At 49.0% G+C, this 20,984-nt stretch overlaps 1 protein-coding gene across 1 annotated transcript in view; it reads right to left on the bottom strand.

Annotated features, from left to right (window-relative positions):
- The window catches only part of wwc1 (WW and C2 domain containing 1), a 62,644-nt gene that overhangs the window by 14,701 nt on the left and 26,959 nt on the right, over positions 1-20,984 (bottom strand). Inside the window, exons 7-16 of the mRNA XM_072445998.1 lie at positions 19,317-19,463; positions 18,398-18,468; positions 17,706-17,951; positions 13,602-13,691; positions 10,718-11,409; positions 9,582-9,693; positions 9,031-9,186; positions 7,977-8,169; positions 7,037-7,168; positions 5,709-5,755 (exon numbers count right to left, since the gene is read on the bottom strand). Of these exons, the coding sequence (XP_072302099.1) occupies positions 5,709-5,755; positions 7,037-7,168; positions 7,977-8,169; positions 9,031-9,186; positions 9,582-9,693; positions 10,718-11,409; positions 13,602-13,691; positions 17,706-17,951; positions 18,398-18,468; positions 19,317-19,463 (1,886 nt within the window). The remainder of the gene's footprint in view (positions 1-5,708; positions 5,756-7,036; positions 7,169-7,976; positions 8,170-9,030; positions 9,187-9,581; positions 9,694-10,717; positions 11,410-13,601; positions 13,692-17,705; positions 17,952-18,397; positions 18,469-19,316; positions 19,464-20,984) is intronic.

Raw genomic sequence — 20,984 nt, forward strand, 5'->3', positions numbered from 1 at the left:
AGGCCAACCCGGCCCTTTCTCTATCATAAGCCTCACAGCAAATCAGCACATGCTCGACAGTCTCTGGCACCCGACAGTGACCACACAGACCGGTCGGATGTTTGCCTATCCTACTCAGTGACCAATTGAGTCCAGTATGGCCAATCCTCATGCGGGCGAAGGCCCTTTCCTCCCACGCGTTCCTGCCCATAGACCTGCAAGGACCCACACTACCCTGTATGTGATAGAGATGCCGTCCAGTAACACAGTGGCTCCAAAATTCCTGCCAAAGGCCGACCACATGACTCTTGATAACGGGCTTGATTTCAGATTTGCTTAACTCAACCGCCACATCAATTGATGGCCGCCTAAGGGAACGTTTAGCCAGTGTATCAGCCATTTCGTTACCATCCACCCCCACATGCGCAGGGACCCAAATGAAGGAAACCCTCACATCCTTCCTGGACAGGGAGAGCATCAGACAGAAGATGCCATTCAACACATCCTGTCTGCAATCCGATTTCCCAGATTTAATGCTTTGCAATGCAGAAAAGCTGTCAGAGGCCACCACAATGCCGCAACACTGCAAAGCAGATTCCGCCCATTCCAATGCCAACCGTATCGCTATGAGTTCCGACGTGATAAGCAGCGCCAGTACGCCCACTCTCAGGATCCCTAGACCTGTCGGTATAAATAAACACATCACCTGAGTGCCTATCGATGAGCGCTTGAACGGCAAACTGCGGTGCCCTCCCAGCGACTCCTCTAAGCTTACCATGCAAGCTAACATCAACAGGAGCCGGGACAAACTTCCACGGAGCTATAGCAGACAAAGCCACCGACGGGCTCACACGCAGATCACCAACCCCCGCAAGCCGCGCCTTCGCATTTCCTACCTGGCTAAAAACCATACTGCCAGCCTCATTCTGCCCCCCATCAACCCTGAGAAAGTCCCTCACCGGGTGAGAGCTCGTATGACCTTGCACATTCACCCAGTAAGCCAACAGAAGTTCTAGCCTCCGGAGCCGTAACGGCAATTCCCCCAACTCAACCTGCAGCGCCGAGACAGGGGAGGTCCTAAAAGCCCTACAGCAGATGCGCAAGGCCTGGGCTTGATCCACATCAAGCTTCAATAAGTTAGTCTCAGCCGCAGACATGTAGGCTATACAGCCATAATCAATAGCCGCCCTCATGATGGCCCGATAAATACCCAGGAGCGACCTTCTGCTGGCCCCCCAGTCCTGGCCGGATAGACAACGAAGCAAGTTATTCACCCTTTTGCATTTACCACTGACGCCAACTAAGCATCTCGTCAAAGGTGACCCCCAAGAACCTCACCTCCCTGACCTGTTCGAGTACCTGCCCATGCAGTCGAAGGGAGACGTCCCTATGCCCATTGAAGAAACAGATCACTTGAGACTTCCGTACGGACAGTTTAAACCCCCACTTCAGGGTCCACTGCTCCACCTGCTGTATTGCTTTTTGCAGTTTCGCCTCGTGAAACCGGAGATTCCTCCCTCTCACCCATAGACCGCCATCATCAGCATAAAGGCTCCTCCCAACAGACCCATCCACGTCGTCAAAGATGTCCTTAATCATAACATTGAACAAGATAGGGCTACACACACTCCCCTGCGGGATCCCATTCTCTACCTCATAGACCCCAGAGTAAGCAGCGCCCACTCTGGTTTGAATACGCCGGCCAGACAGAAAGCTCCGGACCCAGTTAAACAGTTTACCCTTCACACCACACTTCCGCAGCTTAATGAGGAGCCCATCCTTCCAAACCATATCGTACGCCTTCTCCACATCAAAGAGCACCGCAATAACCTTTTCTTTCTGAGCCCTGGCCAGCTGGATATCAGATTCCAAACACAACACGGAATCCATGGTGTTCCTGCCCATACGGAAACCACTCTGGTGCGCGGGAAGCAAACCCTGACTCTCCAAGAAGTAATCCAACCGCTCGGTAACCATGCGCTCCATCGTTTTCCCGAGCTGCGACGTCAAGGCAATCGGCCTATAACTTGAAGGGTCAGACGCTGGCCTACCCGGCTTCAGAACTGGCACCACCGTAGACTGTTTCCACGCAGATGGAACACAACCTGAATCCCAAACACGGTTGAAAAGACCCAGGACTAGCCCAAGCGTGTCATCAGTCAAATGAGAGAGCATGTCATAGCACACCTCATCTTTACCCGGGGCTGTCTGTTTCGCCTTAGAAAGTGCTCTCCTTAGCTCAAACAAACTAAACGGAAGGTCAAGGTCATCTTGAGTCGAAGGCTGGTGCCCAATCAGCTCAGAATTCTGGGCCAAAGTACTCTCCCTGTAGTGCCTTTCCGCAGGTGAGAGATTGTCAGAGCTGTGCACCGACACAAAGGTGCTGGCCAACAGTTCAGCTTTGTCAACGTCGCTGACTGCTTCAACACCATTCAGTATTAGGACCGGGGTCCCATGACGGCGCTCAACCCCATGCATCCGCTTAATCATCCCCCAAACATCCCCGAGACGCGTTTCTCTCCCAATTTTGGAACAATACCGCCTCCAACAGGCACTCTTGGCCGTTCTTACAGTTTTCCGCACAACAGCGCGGGCCCTCTTGTAGTCAATGAGGGCACCCTCAGTGTGGGTAACCCTTAGCCGGCGAAACGCCGCATTTCTTGTCCTAACAGCATAACCACATGCTTCATTCCACCACGGCACCCGCTTCCTATGTCCACTACCACCACTCTTAGGAATCGTGCCTACCGCTGACTGCGTGATGAGCGAGACAATTGCATTATTGAGATCATCCACCTGAGTCAATCCTCCTTCCTGCAGAACCCTAGAACCATCATCAGCTTTCCTTAGGAAAGCCCCCCAGTTCGCCCTTGCCAACTGCCACCTCTGGATCTTCGTCCCCCTGACCACACAGCTCCCAAAGCCAATCTCGGTGCGGACTAGATAGTGATTGCTACCAAAAGAAAGATTACCAAGAACCTCCCAACTACAAACACCAGCTAACTCCTCGGACACAAGCGTAAGATCTATTGCACTTTCCGTACCGGTCCCCATATCATAGCGGGTCCCACTCCCATCATTCAGACAAACCAACTCCCTTTGATTGATAAAACCCTCTACCACCATCCCATTCCTATCGGTACCACTACCGCCCCATAAAGCGCTATGCGCATTAAAATCCCCACACCACATGGCCTTTCCCCGAACATCCTTACCGATACTATGTAAGGACTCTAACGTTAACTCACCACACGGATTATAAAGGTTAACCACAGTAACAGCTTCACCACCCAGCCAGACCCTCACCGCCAGAGCCTCCGGCGCTTTACTCACACTGACAACAACGTAATTTAGGTCATCTCGGACAAACACAGCCACACCTCCGCCTCTACCCTGCTCCCTATCATTCCTAACACACACATACCCTTGTATCCCAAAACCCCACCTAGGTCGTAACCAAGTCTCCTGCACGCACATAACGTGAGGCTTGTTCAACAAGGTAGAGACAAAATGCTTAAATTCCTGGCCATTAGCACGAAGACTACGCGCATTCCATTGCAAGACAACCACCGCCATTATGAGCCCCCGGAACCTGACGGCGTATCGGGAGCCCCCCCAATCCGACTGCCAGAATGGGGCAGGGCGCCTTCCCGCAGCGCATCCTCTATCTCCGCCCACTCGGGACCCCCAGCTCCAAAGTACTTCCCTGCAGCCTTAGCGATGATCCTAGTCTTTTCGGATTTCCTCTCGGTTTGACCAGTACAGTTAATCACTTCCAACATAAAGAGGAAGAAATCTTTCCTCTTCACAACCAGCACATCCTCCGCACCCACAGGGCCTCTGCCCGTGGAAGCCACACTCACAGGGATCCCAGTGGGGACCTCCCCCTGGCCGCGGGCAACGCTGCCCCCTCCCCTGTCGCCTAGGACACCAGCAGCACTGGCAGCCCGTACTGCATCCACCTTCACCTGACTACAAGACACCTTCTTGACCGCATCCGCGTAGGATATGCCTTGAGAGGCTCTAACTTTTTGCACCTCAGCAGCCCTCTTGCTGAACACGCATCCCCCGTAGGCAGAGCTATGCTCTCCCCCACAGTTACAGCACTTGAGTTTTGCTCCTTCGTCACACTTCCCATACTCGTGGTCTCCTGCACATTTACCACACCTCTGCTTCCCTCTACAGACCGCTGCAATATGCCCAAAGCGCTGGCACTTGAAGCAACGCAGGGGCGGCAGAACATATGGGCGTACGCCATAGCGCATGTACCCAACGCACACCACAAGAGGCAGGATCTCACCTTCAAATCTAATCATTATCAACAGGCTGTCACACCTTACCCCATCCCGGGTCACCTTCAACCAAAAGCTCTGACAAGGACCCAAAGAGCTCTGACAAGGACCCAAAGAGCTCTGACAAGGACCCAAAGAGCTCTTTGGAACCTATATTTCGTCTTTTTGTTGCTTTGAAGCTTCAATACATTGTTGTGGCAGTAATTGTTTTGAAATTCTAAAAAACTATCAGCAACGAGCATTAGGCCAACATTAGGCGGCATGCGCGGAACACGGCGGGTACGTGCGGGGGAGCGACGAAGCTGCAGCCCCTTCTATAGTACGTTCCCGCGGCTACGGTGCGGACCTGTCAAAGACCATGTGACCGGACAGGTGTGAAAGGGGGCATGGCCAGGCTCAGGTAAGAGCAGCGTGAACCGGTCCTGCTGCATTCTCCGTGTGCTCAAATATTTACTCTACTCACGGAAGAGGACGCCGCGTTCGAGGCGCGTTTGCTCTTAAATAATGACAAAAGACTGCAAGAAACGAGTTACAGGGTAGTACGTTAAAGTCACACGGTGGAACATTAAAGGCACACTGTGGACCATTAAAGTTACGCGGTGGAACATTAAATGTTCCACCGTGTAACTTTAAAGTGTTTTTCTTTTTTTGACTTGTACAGGTCGTTTTATCATTGTACGTTGTTTTATGTTGCACCGAATCACCAAGACAAGTTCATATGTTTGTGAATTCTGTTCATTGACAACAGCAATAAACCTTTTCATACACGAGGCGTTTTACCATATTTTCCGGACTATAAGTGGCACCAGCCAAAAAAATGCATAATAGAGAAGAAAAAAACATAAGTTGCACTGGAGTATAAGTATATAAGTATAAAGTATAAGTCGCACCCCGGCCAAAACTCTGAAAAAAGGTGCGACTTATAGTCCGGAAAATACGGTGTGTATGTGTAAAATGGCCTAAATTGGCACCTATTGTAGACATTAAAATCTGAAAAATTGATAGTCAGGTTTAAATTTGTTGCTTAATTTTGTAGAAATATTAAACACGAAAAAATAATTACAGAGGGGAGTTTATTACAATCCGTCCAAACTAAATTAAATGAAGGCCCAGATTGTAAAGTTTAGTGTCGGAGAAAACTGCCCTAAAATATATCACTTTTTACAAATTTTAATCCTTCAAAAAACCTGTCAATTCAGCTGTTCTGAAATGCACGATTATTCATATTTTCCGTGTTTTGTCAAAGGTTTAACAGATAATCACGTCAAAAAGATGTGAAATTTACTACAATTACCCATTTTACTCAGATAATGTTAAATTTGTCCTTTTGAAACCTGAAATTACAATTGTACAATTTTACAATAATGAGAGAAGATTGATAATTTCTAACTTTGCCTTATTTTAAGTTAAAGGAACAAAACGACATTAAAAACTGACCATTCCTCTTCCTCTGGCGCTCGACTTCTTTCACCGGAAACGGGTCTCTGCAAGAAGAAAACAAACACGGATGAAATGAACGCTAACCGCAGATGAAATGAACGCTAACCGCAGATGAAATGAACGCTAACTGCAGATGAAATGAACGCTAAACACAGATGAAATGAACGCTAACCACAGATGAAATGAACGCTAAACACAGAGGAAATGAACGCTAAACACAGAGGAAATGAACGCTCAGCACAGAGGAAATGAACGCTCAGCACAGATGAAATGAACACTAACCACAGATGAAATGAACGCTAAGCACAGATGAAATGAACGCTAACCACAGATGAAATGAACGCTAAGCACAGATGAAATGAACACTAACCACAGATGAAATGAACACTAACCACAGATGAAATGAACGCTAAGCACAGATGAAATGAACGCTAACCACAGATGAAATGAACACTAACCACAGATGAAATGAACGCTAAGCACAGATGAAATGAACACTAACCACAGATGAAATGAACGCTAAGCACAGATGAAATGAACGCTAACCACAGATGAAATGAACGCTAAGCACAGATGAAATGAACGCTAAGCACAGATGAAATGAACGCTAAGCACAGATGAAATGAACACTAAGCACAGATGAAATGAACACTAAGCACAGATGAAATGAACACTAAGCACAGATGAAATGAACACTAAGCACAGATGAAATGAACACTAAGCACAGATGAAATGAACACTAAGCACAGATGAAATGAACACTAAGCACAGATGAAATGAACGCTAAACACAGATGAAATGAACGCTAACCATAGATGAAATGAACGCTAAACACAGAGGAAATGAACGCTAAACACAGAGGAAATGAACGCTAAACACAGAGGAAATGAACGCTCAGCACAGAGGAAATGAACGCTCAGCACAGATGAAATGAACACTAACCACAGATGAAATGAACGCTAAGCACAGATGAAATGAACACTAACCACAGATGAAATGAACGCTAAGCACAGATGAAATGAACACTAACCACAGATGAAATGAACGCTAAGCACAGATGAAATGAACACTAACCACAGATGAAATGAACGCTAAGCACAGATGAAATGAACGCTAAGCACAGATGAAATGAACGCTAAGCACAGATGAAATGAACACTAAGCACAGATGAAATGAACGCTAAGCACAGATGAAATGAACACTAAGCACAGATGAAATGAACACTAAGCACAGATGAAATGAACACTAAGCACAGATGAAATGAACACTAAGCACAGATGAAATGAACACTAACTACAACACACAACATTTAAACTGTTAAGAACCTGCTGGGCGTCGGTCTCAGCCTCCTCTTTGTCTTTAGAGTTCAGGTCGAAGGATTGACCCAGGAGGTTGTACCACTTTGTGCTCCTCTCGTCTGAAGAGCTGAGGTCGGCCAAACTGATCTGAGCGCCGGCCTGCGGAGCAAACGAGCGCTTTAGCACATCTTTATCACAATTAAACCAGTTCTAGCTGGAGTTTCAGAAGCAAAATTAGGTATTTTTAGTTCAATCTGTCATCCAAAAATAGACCTAAATGTAAATGACTTTTTTTTAATTCTGGCTGTTTTTGGCACCGTTAACTTGATTTGGCTTTCAGAAAGTTCAGTTTTGTCGTTTAGCGTCGTTTAGTCTCAATAATCATTAAGTTTTGAGGTTTTTTCTCACAATAATTGTAACATCCGGAGACAAACAAACGTCTGGACTCTTTGTGAAGTTTTATCCTCTGATTCTGATTTATTTCATTATAAATGTGACGAGCTCGGCACAGAGCATCTGATTTCAAATTCTGCCTAGATTTTCTTTGGTGAATATAATTTGTGGTAAAGCTGGTGTAGAAGCTCCGATTGACACTCGTTTGTGCCTTTGTTGGGTTTTGACAACTGTTAAAGGTCAATTTAACTAAAAATGACATTCAGGGAAGTCTAGGAGGAATCTTCATAAAAGTCCTAGTATTTTTGTGTCAATTTTAGGGTAATTTGTGAGTTTATTTGTGTTTATTTTGACTGGAAATAAAGGCCGTTTGAACCGACTTGCCAAACCTCTCAAAGAAAATCACAATGTATGAAGGCCGGGACATTGTGGTGACCTGTTCAAGATTGAAAAGAAAACCTGGCGTTGTCCTCTGGAAAAAACACGCCATTCAAAGAAGACAAATACGTCACGAAAAGGCTTGTGTTTGAGGCAGGGTTTCATTGCGATGCAGAAGGACGGTTCAATCATTTACCAAAACCTCCTCGCGTCCCGTTTGACCGGCGTGGCAGACGTCGACCCGCAGCGTCTTCTGCCGCAGTGCGTTGTGGGCGATCTGCATGCCAAACACTTCGCCGAAGTGGGTGATTTCCTGAGGCAGAGCGGCGCGCGTCCTGAAGAGGCAGCGGCTGGTCCCGACGCAGGGCAGCACCGCCAAGCGCACGTAACTGCAGACGAGAAAGCGGGAACGTGAGCGTCTGAGAACGGGACACTTTAGAACAAAACAGGCCGAGGGAAATCCGAATTAGCCAATCGGACATGTCTGCGCCAGCGTTTGGATAAAGTTTTACACCCGACTGGTGTTATTTTGCCCTCTACCGCCCCCTGCCGTCAGAGCTAATGCCGCTAACGTCTACACGGAGCTAATGTTGCTAACGTCTACACGGAGCTAATGTTTCTAACGGCTACTCTGAGCTAATGTTGCTAACGTCTATACGGAGCTAATGTCGTCAACGTCTACTCGGAGCTAATGTCGTCAACGTCTACTCGGAGCTAATGTCGCCAAAGTCAATGTGGAGCTAATGTCGCTAACGTCTATGTGGGGTTAATATCGCCAAAGTCTATGTGAAGCTAATGTCGCTAACGTATACGCGAAGCAAATGACAGCAAAAGCAAAACACTGGACAAATGACTATATAAAAATAAGATAATAAGATAAAGAAAACTTGAAATAAGCGGTATTTGTCCCGTTTTGAGTATATTTTGACTAACTTAAAGCCAGATTGCCAATGGAACAAGCATCAAATATCTCGTTTTATTTCAAATTAGAAAAAGACATTCATTTTCTCGCTTGAAATGAGAAAAAAGATTTCATTTTGGCAAATCTTATTTTGAGAAAGTCAAAATATACTTAAATAAATATACATTTTTAACTTAACATTGTACATTTTTCCAGTGAATTGAGTCGTATTACAACATAATTTAAACGCTTTGCGGGAGAGTTCTGTGTGTGCGTAAGGAATAAATAAAGCACAAAGATACACAGAAGGGTCGGGAGGAAAAGCGCTTGGAGGTCGAGGTGTGTTTACATGTTGTGGTCGTGCGGCAGACAGAGGGCGCTGCAGTTGGACAGCTGCGTCACGAGCGCGGTGAATCTCTGGTCCCGGGACTCGAACCGGAGGCCGATCTGGACCTGAGGGCAGCCGGCGGAGAGGCGCTCGTCCAGCTCCGACGGGACGCCCGACCTGCAGCAGAGGCACGGGGGTCAGACGCACGCACACACCAACACACGTACACACCAACACACGTACGCACACCACACACACACACACACACACACACACACACACACACACACACACACACACACACACACACACACACACACACACACACACACACACACACACACACACACACACACACACACACACACACACACACACACACACACACACACACACACACACACACACACACACACACACACACACACACACACACACACACACACACACACACACACACACACACACACACACACACACACACACACACACACGCACGCACGCACGCACGCACGTACGCACGGACGCACGCACACATACATGCACGCACGCACACGCGCACGCACACACACCTGCGGTCGGCCGGCTCGTAGACGCCGCTGTCTCCGGCCACGGACTCGTCGGACACGGCCGAGGTCACGCCGCTCTTCTTCCGGCCGGCTCCTCGCAGCGCCGCCGACACTCCTGCGCACAAACATGGGAGCCAGATGAACGACACACTCCAAACGGCTCCGGATTGATTTTTGGATTTTACTTTTTGGGTTTTTTAACGCTCTAAATGGCCCGGCGCCTCCTTATCTGGCCGAGCTTCTGTCTGCTCCAAACCCAAGGCTTTCAGGGTGACAGATCCGCAGAGCCAGACCCCAACACTGGGGGGCGATAGAGCAGTCTCTGGAACACGCTGCCCGCCCATTGTGATAAAACAGACTTTACCTTTTTAAATCTAGACTAGAGACGTCTCTATATCAAATGTTACAATTATTGTGAGAAACAACATCACAATTTCACGACATCTTTAGTTTTCTGTCATTCTCGCGGTCCGACCAAACTGAGCTTTCTGAACCACAAAATCAAGTAAAGTGTAAATATAAAAGCTCTTTATATTTAGTTTTTGGACAACGGATTGAACTAAAAAGACTTAATTTTGCTTCTAAAATTGTCGTGGTTCTTGCGATTCATGTCACGATTATGTTTTTTACTTAGTTTTATGCTTTGTTTTGCCTTGATGTTTATTGTGGAGCACTTTAGTCCCTTTGACTTTCGTAATAAATCTATAAAGCTCTATAAATAAAGGTCGATTGATTTTCGACGATATTGGACAATATTTGGAGGCTATATTTTTTTCGATTGTTTCACAGACTCGTGGGTAAAAATGGAAATAGCGGAGCAATTAGGCTAATGTCAACGTCCCAGATAAATGCATCCTGTTATAATCTGTATTTATTTAGAAGTGAAAAGTGATTTTAATCTAACTTTCTGCACTACATCTGAAAATTATTCGAAACATCAGATATCGGTATTATAATCGTCCCAAATGCAATGCGATCAATCAATATTATTGCAACATTTTGTCCAATATAAAGGACCGCTGTTGTTGTAGTGAGAAGTCTGGGCTAGTTGAAGGCGCCAGAGAGTTCTGTTTTTCATGTCGTTTACACAGAAGCGTCTTGAACAGAAACAAAACCACTGAAAATGGTGTTGCGTTCACCTTTGCCCTCGTCACCCGGAGCGTCGCCCGGAGCATCACCCTGAGCGCCACCCGGAGCGTCGCCCGGAGCGTCGCCCGGAGCGTCACCCGGAGCGCCACCTGGAGCGCCACCCGGCTCCCGCTTCTCCTCCGGCGTCATCGACTCGCGCCTCTTCTCCGTCTCCAAATTCATCTCCAGCTCCTGCAGCCGACTCTGCAACTCCAGGTCCAACGCCGCGCTGTCCGCCTGCCCCGGGAAAGCCTCGCCGGGCAAGAACGACGCCTCGGTGGCGAGCGGCGAGCACGGTGGCGACAGCGATGACAGCGACGAGCGCGGTGACAGCGAGCTCATGGACCTGGGCGTCTCCGAGAGCTTCTGGATGCGGTTCAGGCCCGAGTTCTCCGTTTTGTCGAGAGGTTTTGGGCGATCCTGTCCCGCGGACGTCGTCGCCGTCGTCGTGGCCACCTCGTGCTCGTGGATGGTCGGGATGGAGCTGGACGGTCGGTAGCCCGCCTGGCCGCCGTCTTGCAGCAGTAAGTCCAGTTTGTTCTGGAAGTCCGGGTCCTGGAGCTCGGGCTGGTCCAGGAAGAGGTCGGTGTAGCTGAGGGACGAGGTGGAGCCCAGGCTGGAGGTGGTCGCCAGGGAACCGCGGGACGACGTGAGGGAGCCAAGACTGCTGCCGGACGAGCAAGAGAGTGTGCTGGCCGAGAGACTGTGGGGCGAGAGAGAGGGAGCGAGAGCGGGGGAGGGAGAGAGAGCGGGGGAGAGAGAGGGGAGGGAGAGATGGAGAGAGAGGGGGAGAGAGAGAGAGGGAGAGGGGGAGGGGGAGAGAGAGCGAGGGAGAAAGGGAGAGAGAGGGAGAGGCATTCTGCATTATTCGTTTTGTTTTGGGCCGTTAAACCTGTTCTTGTCCCTCACACTTGTATCTCGTGTTTTAAAACTTAAATATAACGTCTTGTAAACCACACTTGACTTCCTACCGGTCGGGCGTTCCCTCATCACCGGTGTTAGCGCTCCATCTACTGGCCGCAGAGGGAATTACCATGGATACTGCAGTGATTAAACTCACTTTGGCCGGTTTGTCAACGTTGACTTAAAGGTCCCATAACATGCAAAATCGACTTTTCAGAGCTTTTAACCTTCTTACATTGCTATTTGTGCTTCATATATGTACCCAGAGTGTTTTTTTGATTGATTCCCGCAGTGTTTAGCTATATTACAGACTATCTCCTTTCCTCCAATCTCCAAACTGACGGGCGGTGGGGCAAGACCGCGTCATAACCACAGGCACGCGTCACCAACCCCCTCACCCCCCCTCCCCTCCCGCCTCCCGCCCCGCCTTCCCCCCGGCTCCGCGCTGCTGCAGGCTGTGTCTCCCTACAAGCCCATTCCGGAGTTTTTCTGCTTCGATTTACGACGAAACACGGCTCAAAGAGGCCCAAAACTTCATTAATGATATCGCACTCTTTACTATTATCACAATGGTGAAGGTTTATGTGGCACTTGATGCAGCAACCGGAAAAATAAACAGAGAGAAGTTCTATCCGATACCGAAAAACCAGGAAATAAGAGCGCGATGGACATAAGACTATATTATATATATATATATATATATATATATATATATATATATATATATATATGAATAAACCCCAGATTTATTTAGGCTCAAAGTAGTGTTGATCTGAAGTTCTATCGTTTCTCACTCACTCACGCGGCAGGAGCGGCGCAGCAGACAGCTGTGGGACTACGTCACGGGTGGGCGGGGCACACACGCGCTCTGAGACTACGTCACGGGTTGGGCGGGGGAGCCAGATCGCTCTTCGCAAGGGCGGGGGCGAATATCAAACCAAGCCATCTGCATTTCCGGGTTGGTGAGGGGGTCCAAGGTCTGGGTGATATTTCTTAACTATTATGTTAAGGGTGTTGCACAACCCTTATTATTATCAATTATACACTTAGGATAGACTACGAAACGTGAAAAAAAGCATGTTATGGCACCTTTAAAGGGCTTATGATGGGTTTTATGACTTCAACCCCGAGTTTAGAGTGTAGTATGGCTGCAAATGCGACGCGACTACGACGCGACTACGACGCGACTGCGACGCAACTGCGACGCAACTGCGAATGTGACTGCGAGTCCGGCTGCGACTGTAATTCCGGCTGCGAGTCCGGCTGCGACTGCCAATGTGACTGCGAGTCCGGCTGCAAGTCCGGCTGCGAGTCCGGCTGCGACTGCGAATGTGGCTGCGACTGCGAGTCCGGCTGCGAATGTGGCTGCGACTGCGAGTCCGGCTGCGACTGCGAAGGTGACTGCGAGTCCGGCTGCGACCGCGAATGAGAGTCCGGCTGCGACCGCGAATGCGAGTCCGGCTGCGACTGCGGCTGCGAGTCCGCCTGCGACTGCGAAGGTGACTGCGAGTCCGGCTGCGACCGCGAATGCGAGTCCGGCTGCGACTGCGGCTGCGAGTCCGCCTGCGACTGCGAAGGTGACTGCGAGTCCGGCTGCGACCGCGAATGCGAGTCCGGCTGCGACTGCGGCTGCGAGTCCGCCTGCGACTGCGAAGGTGACTGCGAGTCCGGCTGCGGCTGCGAGTCCGGCTGCGACTGCGGCTGCGAGTCCGCCTGCGACTGCGAAGGTGACTGCGAGTCCGGCTGCGACCGCGAATGCGAGTCCGGCTGCGACTGCGGCTGCGACTGCGAATGTGGCTGCGACTGCGAGTCCGGCTGCGACTGCGAAGGTGACTTCGAGACCCGCTGCAAATACGACTGCGAGACCCGCTGCAAATGTGACTGCGAATGTGACTGCGAATGTGACTGCGAGTCCGGCTGCGACTGCAAATGCAACTGCGAATACGAATGTGACTGTGACAGCGACTGCTTTGTGGCGTTGGATTCCGTCACCTTTTGAGTTGAGAGTGCAGATACGAGGCGAGTCGAACCATCTCCTCCAGCTCACGCACGAGTTTGTTTCTCTTACAGTGAAGACGCAACCTGAAACGACAAAAGCGCGCGCACGCACACACACACACACATACACACACACCCACAAACACACACAAACACACACACAGGGATTCATTAAACGTACAAAATATAAAAGACGTTGCCATGCACACTGTAGGGAAGGCTTCAAAGGCAAGCAGTCATTTGGGTCACTGTTTATCACTGGTTTAATCCTGGTTTAGAACTGGTATAACACTGGTTTAGTTCTAGTTTAGTCCTGGTTTAGTTTAGCAGTATTTGTATTTAAGTTTAATTGCAGAAATCCGTTCAATGGGGGCGGGGCCAGACCATGAATGGCCTTTCTCTGGGCAGAACATGACATTCAGTCATCATCCACTTTTTCGGCCCCCCTCGTCCTCCTTTTCCCCCCTCGTCTTCCTTTTCCCCCCCTCATCCTCCCTTTCCTCCTTTCCTCCCCGTCTTCCTTTTCCTCCTTTCCTCCCGTCTTCCTTTTTCCTCCTTTCCTCCCCGTCTTCCTTTTTCCTTCCCGTCCTCCTTTTTACTCCCCGTCCTCCTTTTTACTCCCCGTCCTCCTTTTTACTCCCCGTCCTCCTCATCCTCCTAGTCCTCCTTTCCCCCCGTCCTCCTTTTCCTTCTTTCCTCCCCGGCCTCCTTTTCATCCCTGTCCTCCTTTTCCTCCCCATCCTCATCCTCCTCACCGCCCTCCTCGTCCTCCTTTCCCCCCCGTCCTCCTTTTACTCCTTTCCTCCCCATCCTCTTTCCTCCCCGTCCTCCTTTTACTCCTCGTCTTCCTTTTCCCCCCCTTCCTCCCAGTCCTCTTTTTCCTCCCGGTCCTCCTCGTCCTCCTTTTCCTCCCCGTCCTCTTTTGCCTCCCCGTCCTTTTTTTCCTCCCCGTCCTTTTTTTCCTCCCTGTCCTCCTTTTCCTCCCCGTCCTCCTTTTCCTCCCCGTCCTTTTCCTCCCCGTCCTCCTTTTCCTCCCCGTCCTTTTCCTCCTCGTCCTCCTTTTCCTTTCCCTCCTTTCCTCCCCGTCTTCCTTTTCCTCCTTTCCTCCCCGTCTTCCTTTTCCTCCTTTCCTCCCCGTCTTCCTTTTCCTCCTTTACTCCCCGTCTTCCTTTTCCTCCTTTACTCCCCGTCTTCCTTTTCCTCCTTTACTCCCCGTCTTCCTTTTCCTCCTTTACTCCCCGTCTTCCTTTTCCTCCTTTACTCCCCGTCTTCCTTTTCCTCCTTTACTCCCCGTCTTCCTTTTCCTCCTTTACTCCCCGTCTTCCTTTTCCTCCTTTACTCCCCGTCTTCCTTTTCCTCCTTTACTCCCCGTCTTCCTTTTTCCTTCCCGTCCTCCTTTTTACTCCCCGTTCTCCTTTTTACTCCCCGTCCTCCTTTTTACTCCCCGTCCTCCTTTTTACTCCCCGTCCTCCTCATCCTCCTAGTCCTCCTTTCCCCCCGTCCTCCTTTTCCTTCTTTCCTCCCCGTCCTCCTTTTCATCCCTGTCCTCCTTTTCCTCCCCATCCTCATCCTCCTCACCGCCCTCCTCGTCCTCCTTTCCCCCCGTCCTCCTTTTCCTCCTCGTCCTCCTTTTCCTCCCCGTCCTCCTTTTCCTCCTCGTCCTCCTTTTCCTCCCCGTCCTCCTTTTCCTTTTCCTCCTTTCCTCCCCGTCTTCCTTTTCCTCCTTTCCTCCCCGTCTTCCTTTTCCTCCCCGTCTTCCTTTTCCTCCCCGTCTTCCTTTTCCTCCTTTCCTCCCCGTCTTCCTTTTCCTCCTTTCCTCCCGTCTTCCTTTTCCTCCTTTACTCCCCGTCTTCCTTTTTACTCCTTTACTCCCCGTCTTCCTTTTTACTCCCCGTCCTCCTTTTTACTCCCCGTCCTCCTTTTTACGCCCCGTCCTCCTTTTTACGCCCCGTCTTCCTTTTTACTCCTTTCCTCCCAATCATCTTTCCTCCTCGTCCTCCTTTTACTCCTCGTCTTCCTTTTCCTCCCCTTCCTCCCAGTCCTCTTTTTCCTCCCGGTCGTCCTCGTCCTCCTTTTCCTCCCCGTCCTCTTTTGCCCCCCCGTCCTTTTTTTCCTCCCCGTCCTCCTTTTCCTCCCCGTCCTCCTTTTCCTCCCCGTCCTCCTTTTCCTCCCCGTCCTCCTTATCCTCCTTTTCCTCCCCGTCCTCCTTATCCTCCATTTCTTCCCAGTCATCCTTTTCCTCCTCGTCCTCCATTTCCTCCCAGTCCTTCATTTCCTCCTCCCAGTCCACTTTTTCCTTCCCGTCCTCCTTTTCCTCCTCGTCCTCCCCGTCCTCCTTTTCCTACCCGTCCTCCTTTTCCTACCCGTCCTCCTTTTCCTACCCGTCCTCCCCGTCCTCCTTTTCCTCCCCGTCCTCCTTTTCCTCCCCGTCCCCCTTTTCCTCCCCGTCCTCCTTTTCCTCGCCCGTCTCTAGAACAGATTCGTTCTTGTCCCGCCTCCACCTGAGCTCACTTTGTCCGTGAAACTAGAGACCGCCGCAGACGTCTCCACAAAGACGCCCCCCTCCGAGCGTCCGAACAGGCGAGGGACTGTTCTCCCACAAAAGACACACGGGCGCTTGTTCGCCGTCTGGAAATGTCAAATCCACCTTCGTTTGGGCGCCGCGGTAACGACGACCTTTTGTTTTGGGTTTCAGAGCGTCAAAAGCGCCGGAACGTTCCGACTCTCAAACGCGAGACGTGTCCGGCGTTTGCACGTCTCATGTTTTAAAGTTTTTGATCTCAGCGACAATCTGTTTTTTGATCATGATTCAGAGGTCAAGACTAATCAATACTCAGGATTGTTTAGGTCAAAATATAATCGTGGGTACTAAAAAAGATGACATTTTTTGACGAAAAAGTCAGGTTTTTTAATAAAATTTTAAGAAAAGTGACAATTAAACTAAATAAGGTCTTTTTTTTGTTGAAATAAAATAAATTAGGTCAAACTATAATTGTGCACACTAAAGTCGCTGTGGCTCTAGTTGCACTTATAACACTAGAAAATAAGGATCTGCTGATTTTTGGGATGAGAAATAAACTCAAGGGGCCCGAGCCCTTGCTCTTGGGACAGGGGCGCTCACCTCTCGGGACAGGGGCACTCACCTCTCGGTCAGGGCCTTGCTCTCGGGACAGGGGCGCTCACCTCTCGGTCAGGGCCTTGCTCTCGGGACAGGGGCGCTCACTTCTCGGTCAGGGCCTTGCTCTCGGGACAGGGGCGCTCACCTCTCGAGACAGGGGCACTCACCTCTCGGTCAGGGCCTTGCTCTCGGGACAGGGGCGCTCACCTCTCGAGACAGGGGCACTCACCTCTCGGTCAGGGCCTTGCTCTCGGGACAGGGGCGCTCACGTCTTGGTCAGGGCCTTGCTCTCGGGACAGGGGCGCTCACTTCTCGGTCAGGGCCTTGCTCTCGGGACAGGGGCGCTCACCTCTCGGTCAGGGACTTGCTCTCGGGACAGGGGCGCTCACCTCTCGGTCAGGGCCTTGCTCTCGGGACAGGGGCGCTCACCTCTCGAGACAGGGGCACTCACCTCTCGGTCAGGGCCTTGCTCTCGGGACAGGGGCGCTCACCTCTCGAGACAGGGGCACTCACCTCTCGGTCAGGGTCTTGCTCTCGGGACAGGGGCGCTCACTTCTCGGTCAGGGCCTTGCTCTCGGGACAGGGGCGCTCACCTCTCGGTCAGGGACTTGCTCTCGGGACAGGGGCGCTCACCTCTCGGTCAGGGCCTTGCTCTCGGGGACAGGGGCGCTCACCTCTCGGTCAGGGACTTGCTCTCGGGACAGGGGCGCTCACCTCTCGGTCAGGGCCTTGCTCTCGGGGACAGGGGCGCTCACCTCTCGGTCAGGGACTTGCTCTCGGGACAGGGGCGCTCACCTCTCGGTCAGGGACTTGCTCTCGGGACAGGGGCGCTCACCTCTCGGTCAGGGCCTTGCTCTCGCGACACGGGCACTCACTTCTCGGTCAGGGCCTTGCTCTCGGGACAGGGGCGGCGCTCACTTCTCGGTCAGGGCCTTGCTCTCGCGACACGGGCACTCACTTCTCGGGACAGGGGCGCTCACCTCTCGGTCAGGGCCTTGCTCTGGTTGTCCCGGGCCGCCTGCAGGTCCCGCTCCAGGTGTTTCTTCTGCGTCTCCAGCTTCTCGGCGTCGTTGGGCTGGAGTCGCGCTCGCGGCCGAACGTACTGCAACTCCTTTAGAAGCTCCTCCTTCTCGTTGATCAGAATCAGACGGTCGCGCTCCGGGTCCAACAAACCGGGCCACGCCTCGCTGTCCAGCTTCGCGATCTGCACCTCGATGTTTGCGATTCTGAAGGTCAAACGTAAAGGTCATTCACTCACTGGTGCTGTACCCTGGTTCAGTGTGTAAGCGTGTTTCCAACGTGTCAATCATTTCAAACATTCTTCTAAATCTTTCATAAACTGTCAAATGAGGAATAAAACTTGCTGCGTTTTCAATATTTACTTTAAAATCAATCACGCTGCGGTCATTAGTGGCCGTCGTGCCTTAAAACTGGTCATACTAAAACATTTCTACGAGAAAATAATGACAATTTACTTTCAAAACCAGAAATCCACGCAAAGAATGTGATTCAAACGTTGTATTTGTCCAAAGGGAAGAAGTTTCAGAGCAAAGAGAGTAGAAAAGCAGCAAATACAGTACTAAATAATACATGGTGTGTGTGTGTGTGTGTGTGTGTGTGTGTGTGTGTGTGTGTGTGTGTGTGTGTGTGTGTGTGTGTGTGTGTGTAATACCTTCTTTTGGCTTCTTCATATTCTAGACTCAGACGGACTTTCTCTGCCAGTTTGTTGTTGTTGGTCAGAATCTGGAAACACAAACGTAGAAAACAAACTGATCACGGATTAAGGCCGATTATTCACATCACAATCAAATATTACAAAAATGAACATAACAATCAAGAAATACCCTCCCCCTCCTCACATTTACACAAAAACTCAAAATCAAACTAGAACTGAATAACGTTGACACATCGAAAGAAAAACTGACTGACTGAAAATACAAAATAAACCTGAAAACACCAGTATTTCCATTGTATTTAGTGGGCCATGTATGTATTAGTCAAAGTAATTAATTGTTTTAAATTAAATATATATATATTATTATTTTTTTAAATTAGGATTATTATTTATTTTATATATTTTTTCTAAATCATGTGTTTCATCGTTTAATAATTAGAAGTAATGAATTATGAATTTAGATAATTACATTTTTAAAAAGTGCAACATGCAATTAACCATTTCAAAAGTTATATATATATATATATATATATATATATATATATATATATATATATATATATATATATATATATATATATATATATATATATATATATATATATATATATATATATATATATATATATATATATATATATATATATATATATATATATATATATACATACATAGACAGCACAAGAAGAAGAAACAAAACACTGCCTTTTTTCAAAAGACAAAATGATCTGGAACACATGTTTTAAAAGGTTTTACAGTGACATAAACCTCCCTCTGTTCCTAAAATAAAGGGCTTTGTTTATTCTTTTTCATTCATATCTTTTGATTATTTTATCGTTATTGCTTGAATTGTTTCTTAAACATGTCATCTGAGGAGGTCTTTAACCCTGAGGTTTTATTTAGAACAGGGCCTGACCTCTGGCGGGACGTCAGTCTGTGACCCGGCGTCGGAGTACAGGCGGTTGATGGACAGCTCTGACCCGTAGAGCGAGGGCGAGCTTCCCCAGAGCTCCTGCTGCGAGCCGGAGTCCAGTCTGAAGCCGTCCTTCAGGACCGCCAGTTTCTGAGGAGGACACGGGACACGCTACGTCAGCCAAACACGCACGAAACACATGAAACATCAGCGAAACACGAAATACGCGCAACGTCAGCGGAGACACTGGGGACACGGAACACACGAAACATCAGCGAACACACAAAACACACCAAACACAAAAACGTGAGGGAAAAGGTTTCGATTGAAGGTTCACATCGCCTCTGTTGCCAATGCCATTTTATTTTGTCGGCGTTTTGCAGCTCCACTTGGGTTTGGCGACGCGTGATCATGTGTCGCTCGGGTCGGCCCTGGAGTGAGAGTGAAGGAAATCCCCGCGTCTTATCTAAACGCGCCAGTTTACGACGCCGCACGGCTGTGGAATGCGCCTTATCGCCAGGTTAAAAATAAAACGGAAAGCCGACACTTCTCTGAACACAAAAGGCTTTTGACCGTGCCAGGAGGGGACGGGACACACACGCTTTTGTTACAACCTTTCCGAGCTTTTAAAGGATGCGTACGAGGCGTTATTTGTGTCGTTCTTGTCCTTTGAACCTGCTCTCGAGTCGCTTTTGGCGTCTCGAGTGTTACAATTACAAATCATTTATCTATTGAAAAGCATGTTACTTTCTCTCGCGATTGGGATGATTTATGGACTTAAAAACTGTGCCCAGGCGACCTCCAGATGTGAGAAAGTTGAAACGGAGCGTTTTTGAGAGGACCTCGTAAACAGGCTTAAAACCTGTTACCACCCACCTGTCCGCCGGCGAGCATTTTCTATACCTCAAATATTCTCTTACATCATCACTTTTATTTCCGTGGTCAAAACCAGCAAGCCATACATCATTTTAAAGCTTATTTTCTCAACAAAACGAATATGTCATTGATTTACATTGGATAATATGCCCCAAGAAGCAATTGCCAATAGTTTGTGAGAAAGTCTCAACTTTTACAAACGCATGTCCTGTTTGCTGTTTATGACGGACGAAACGGCTTTAATTCTGTACATCCTTGTACTCAGTCTGTCCGTAAGGAATCATTGAAAAACAATATCCACTTGTATTTTTTCTGAAGTTTTCCGATTTCGAGATATTGTCAAGTAAACAAACTTTTTTTCGTTTCTCGCCGGACGAGGTCCATAACAAATGACCTATTTGACCTATAAAATATTGGGTATCCTTCTTTTCTTCAGACTGTTAGCTACAGAATGAGACCGTCCACCAATTTTTCTGTCCACGGGTTTGTTTGCTACAGCCTCCGCAAAACAAATGTTTCCTCTGTTTACAGCTAAATAGCGCCGTATGCTAGCGACGTAGCAGACCTTGAATGACACATTATTCTAGTCAATAAGAATAGCTTTCGAAAGAGGGGCGGGACAAAGGCCTTATTGACACAGAATCTTCTGTATTATCGTGCGTAAGGCTCAGGTAAGGCTGTAAAGAGCCAGATTTCTCGGCAGGATTTTGCGCATAACGTTTTCTGATTTTATTAGCCTTTTGGATGTGCATTTTGTTAGATATATGTATTATTATACCAATACAAAAATAAAAT

Source organism: Eucyclogobius newberryi, unplaced genomic scaffold (assembly GCF_026437365.1).
Source record: "Eucyclogobius newberryi isolate DKJ021-1_F unplaced genomic scaffold, fEucNew1.0.hap1 SCAF_15, whole genome shotgun sequence".
Taxonomy (NCBI): Eukaryota; Metazoa; Chordata; class Actinopteri; order Gobiiformes; family Gobiidae; genus Eucyclogobius; species Eucyclogobius newberryi.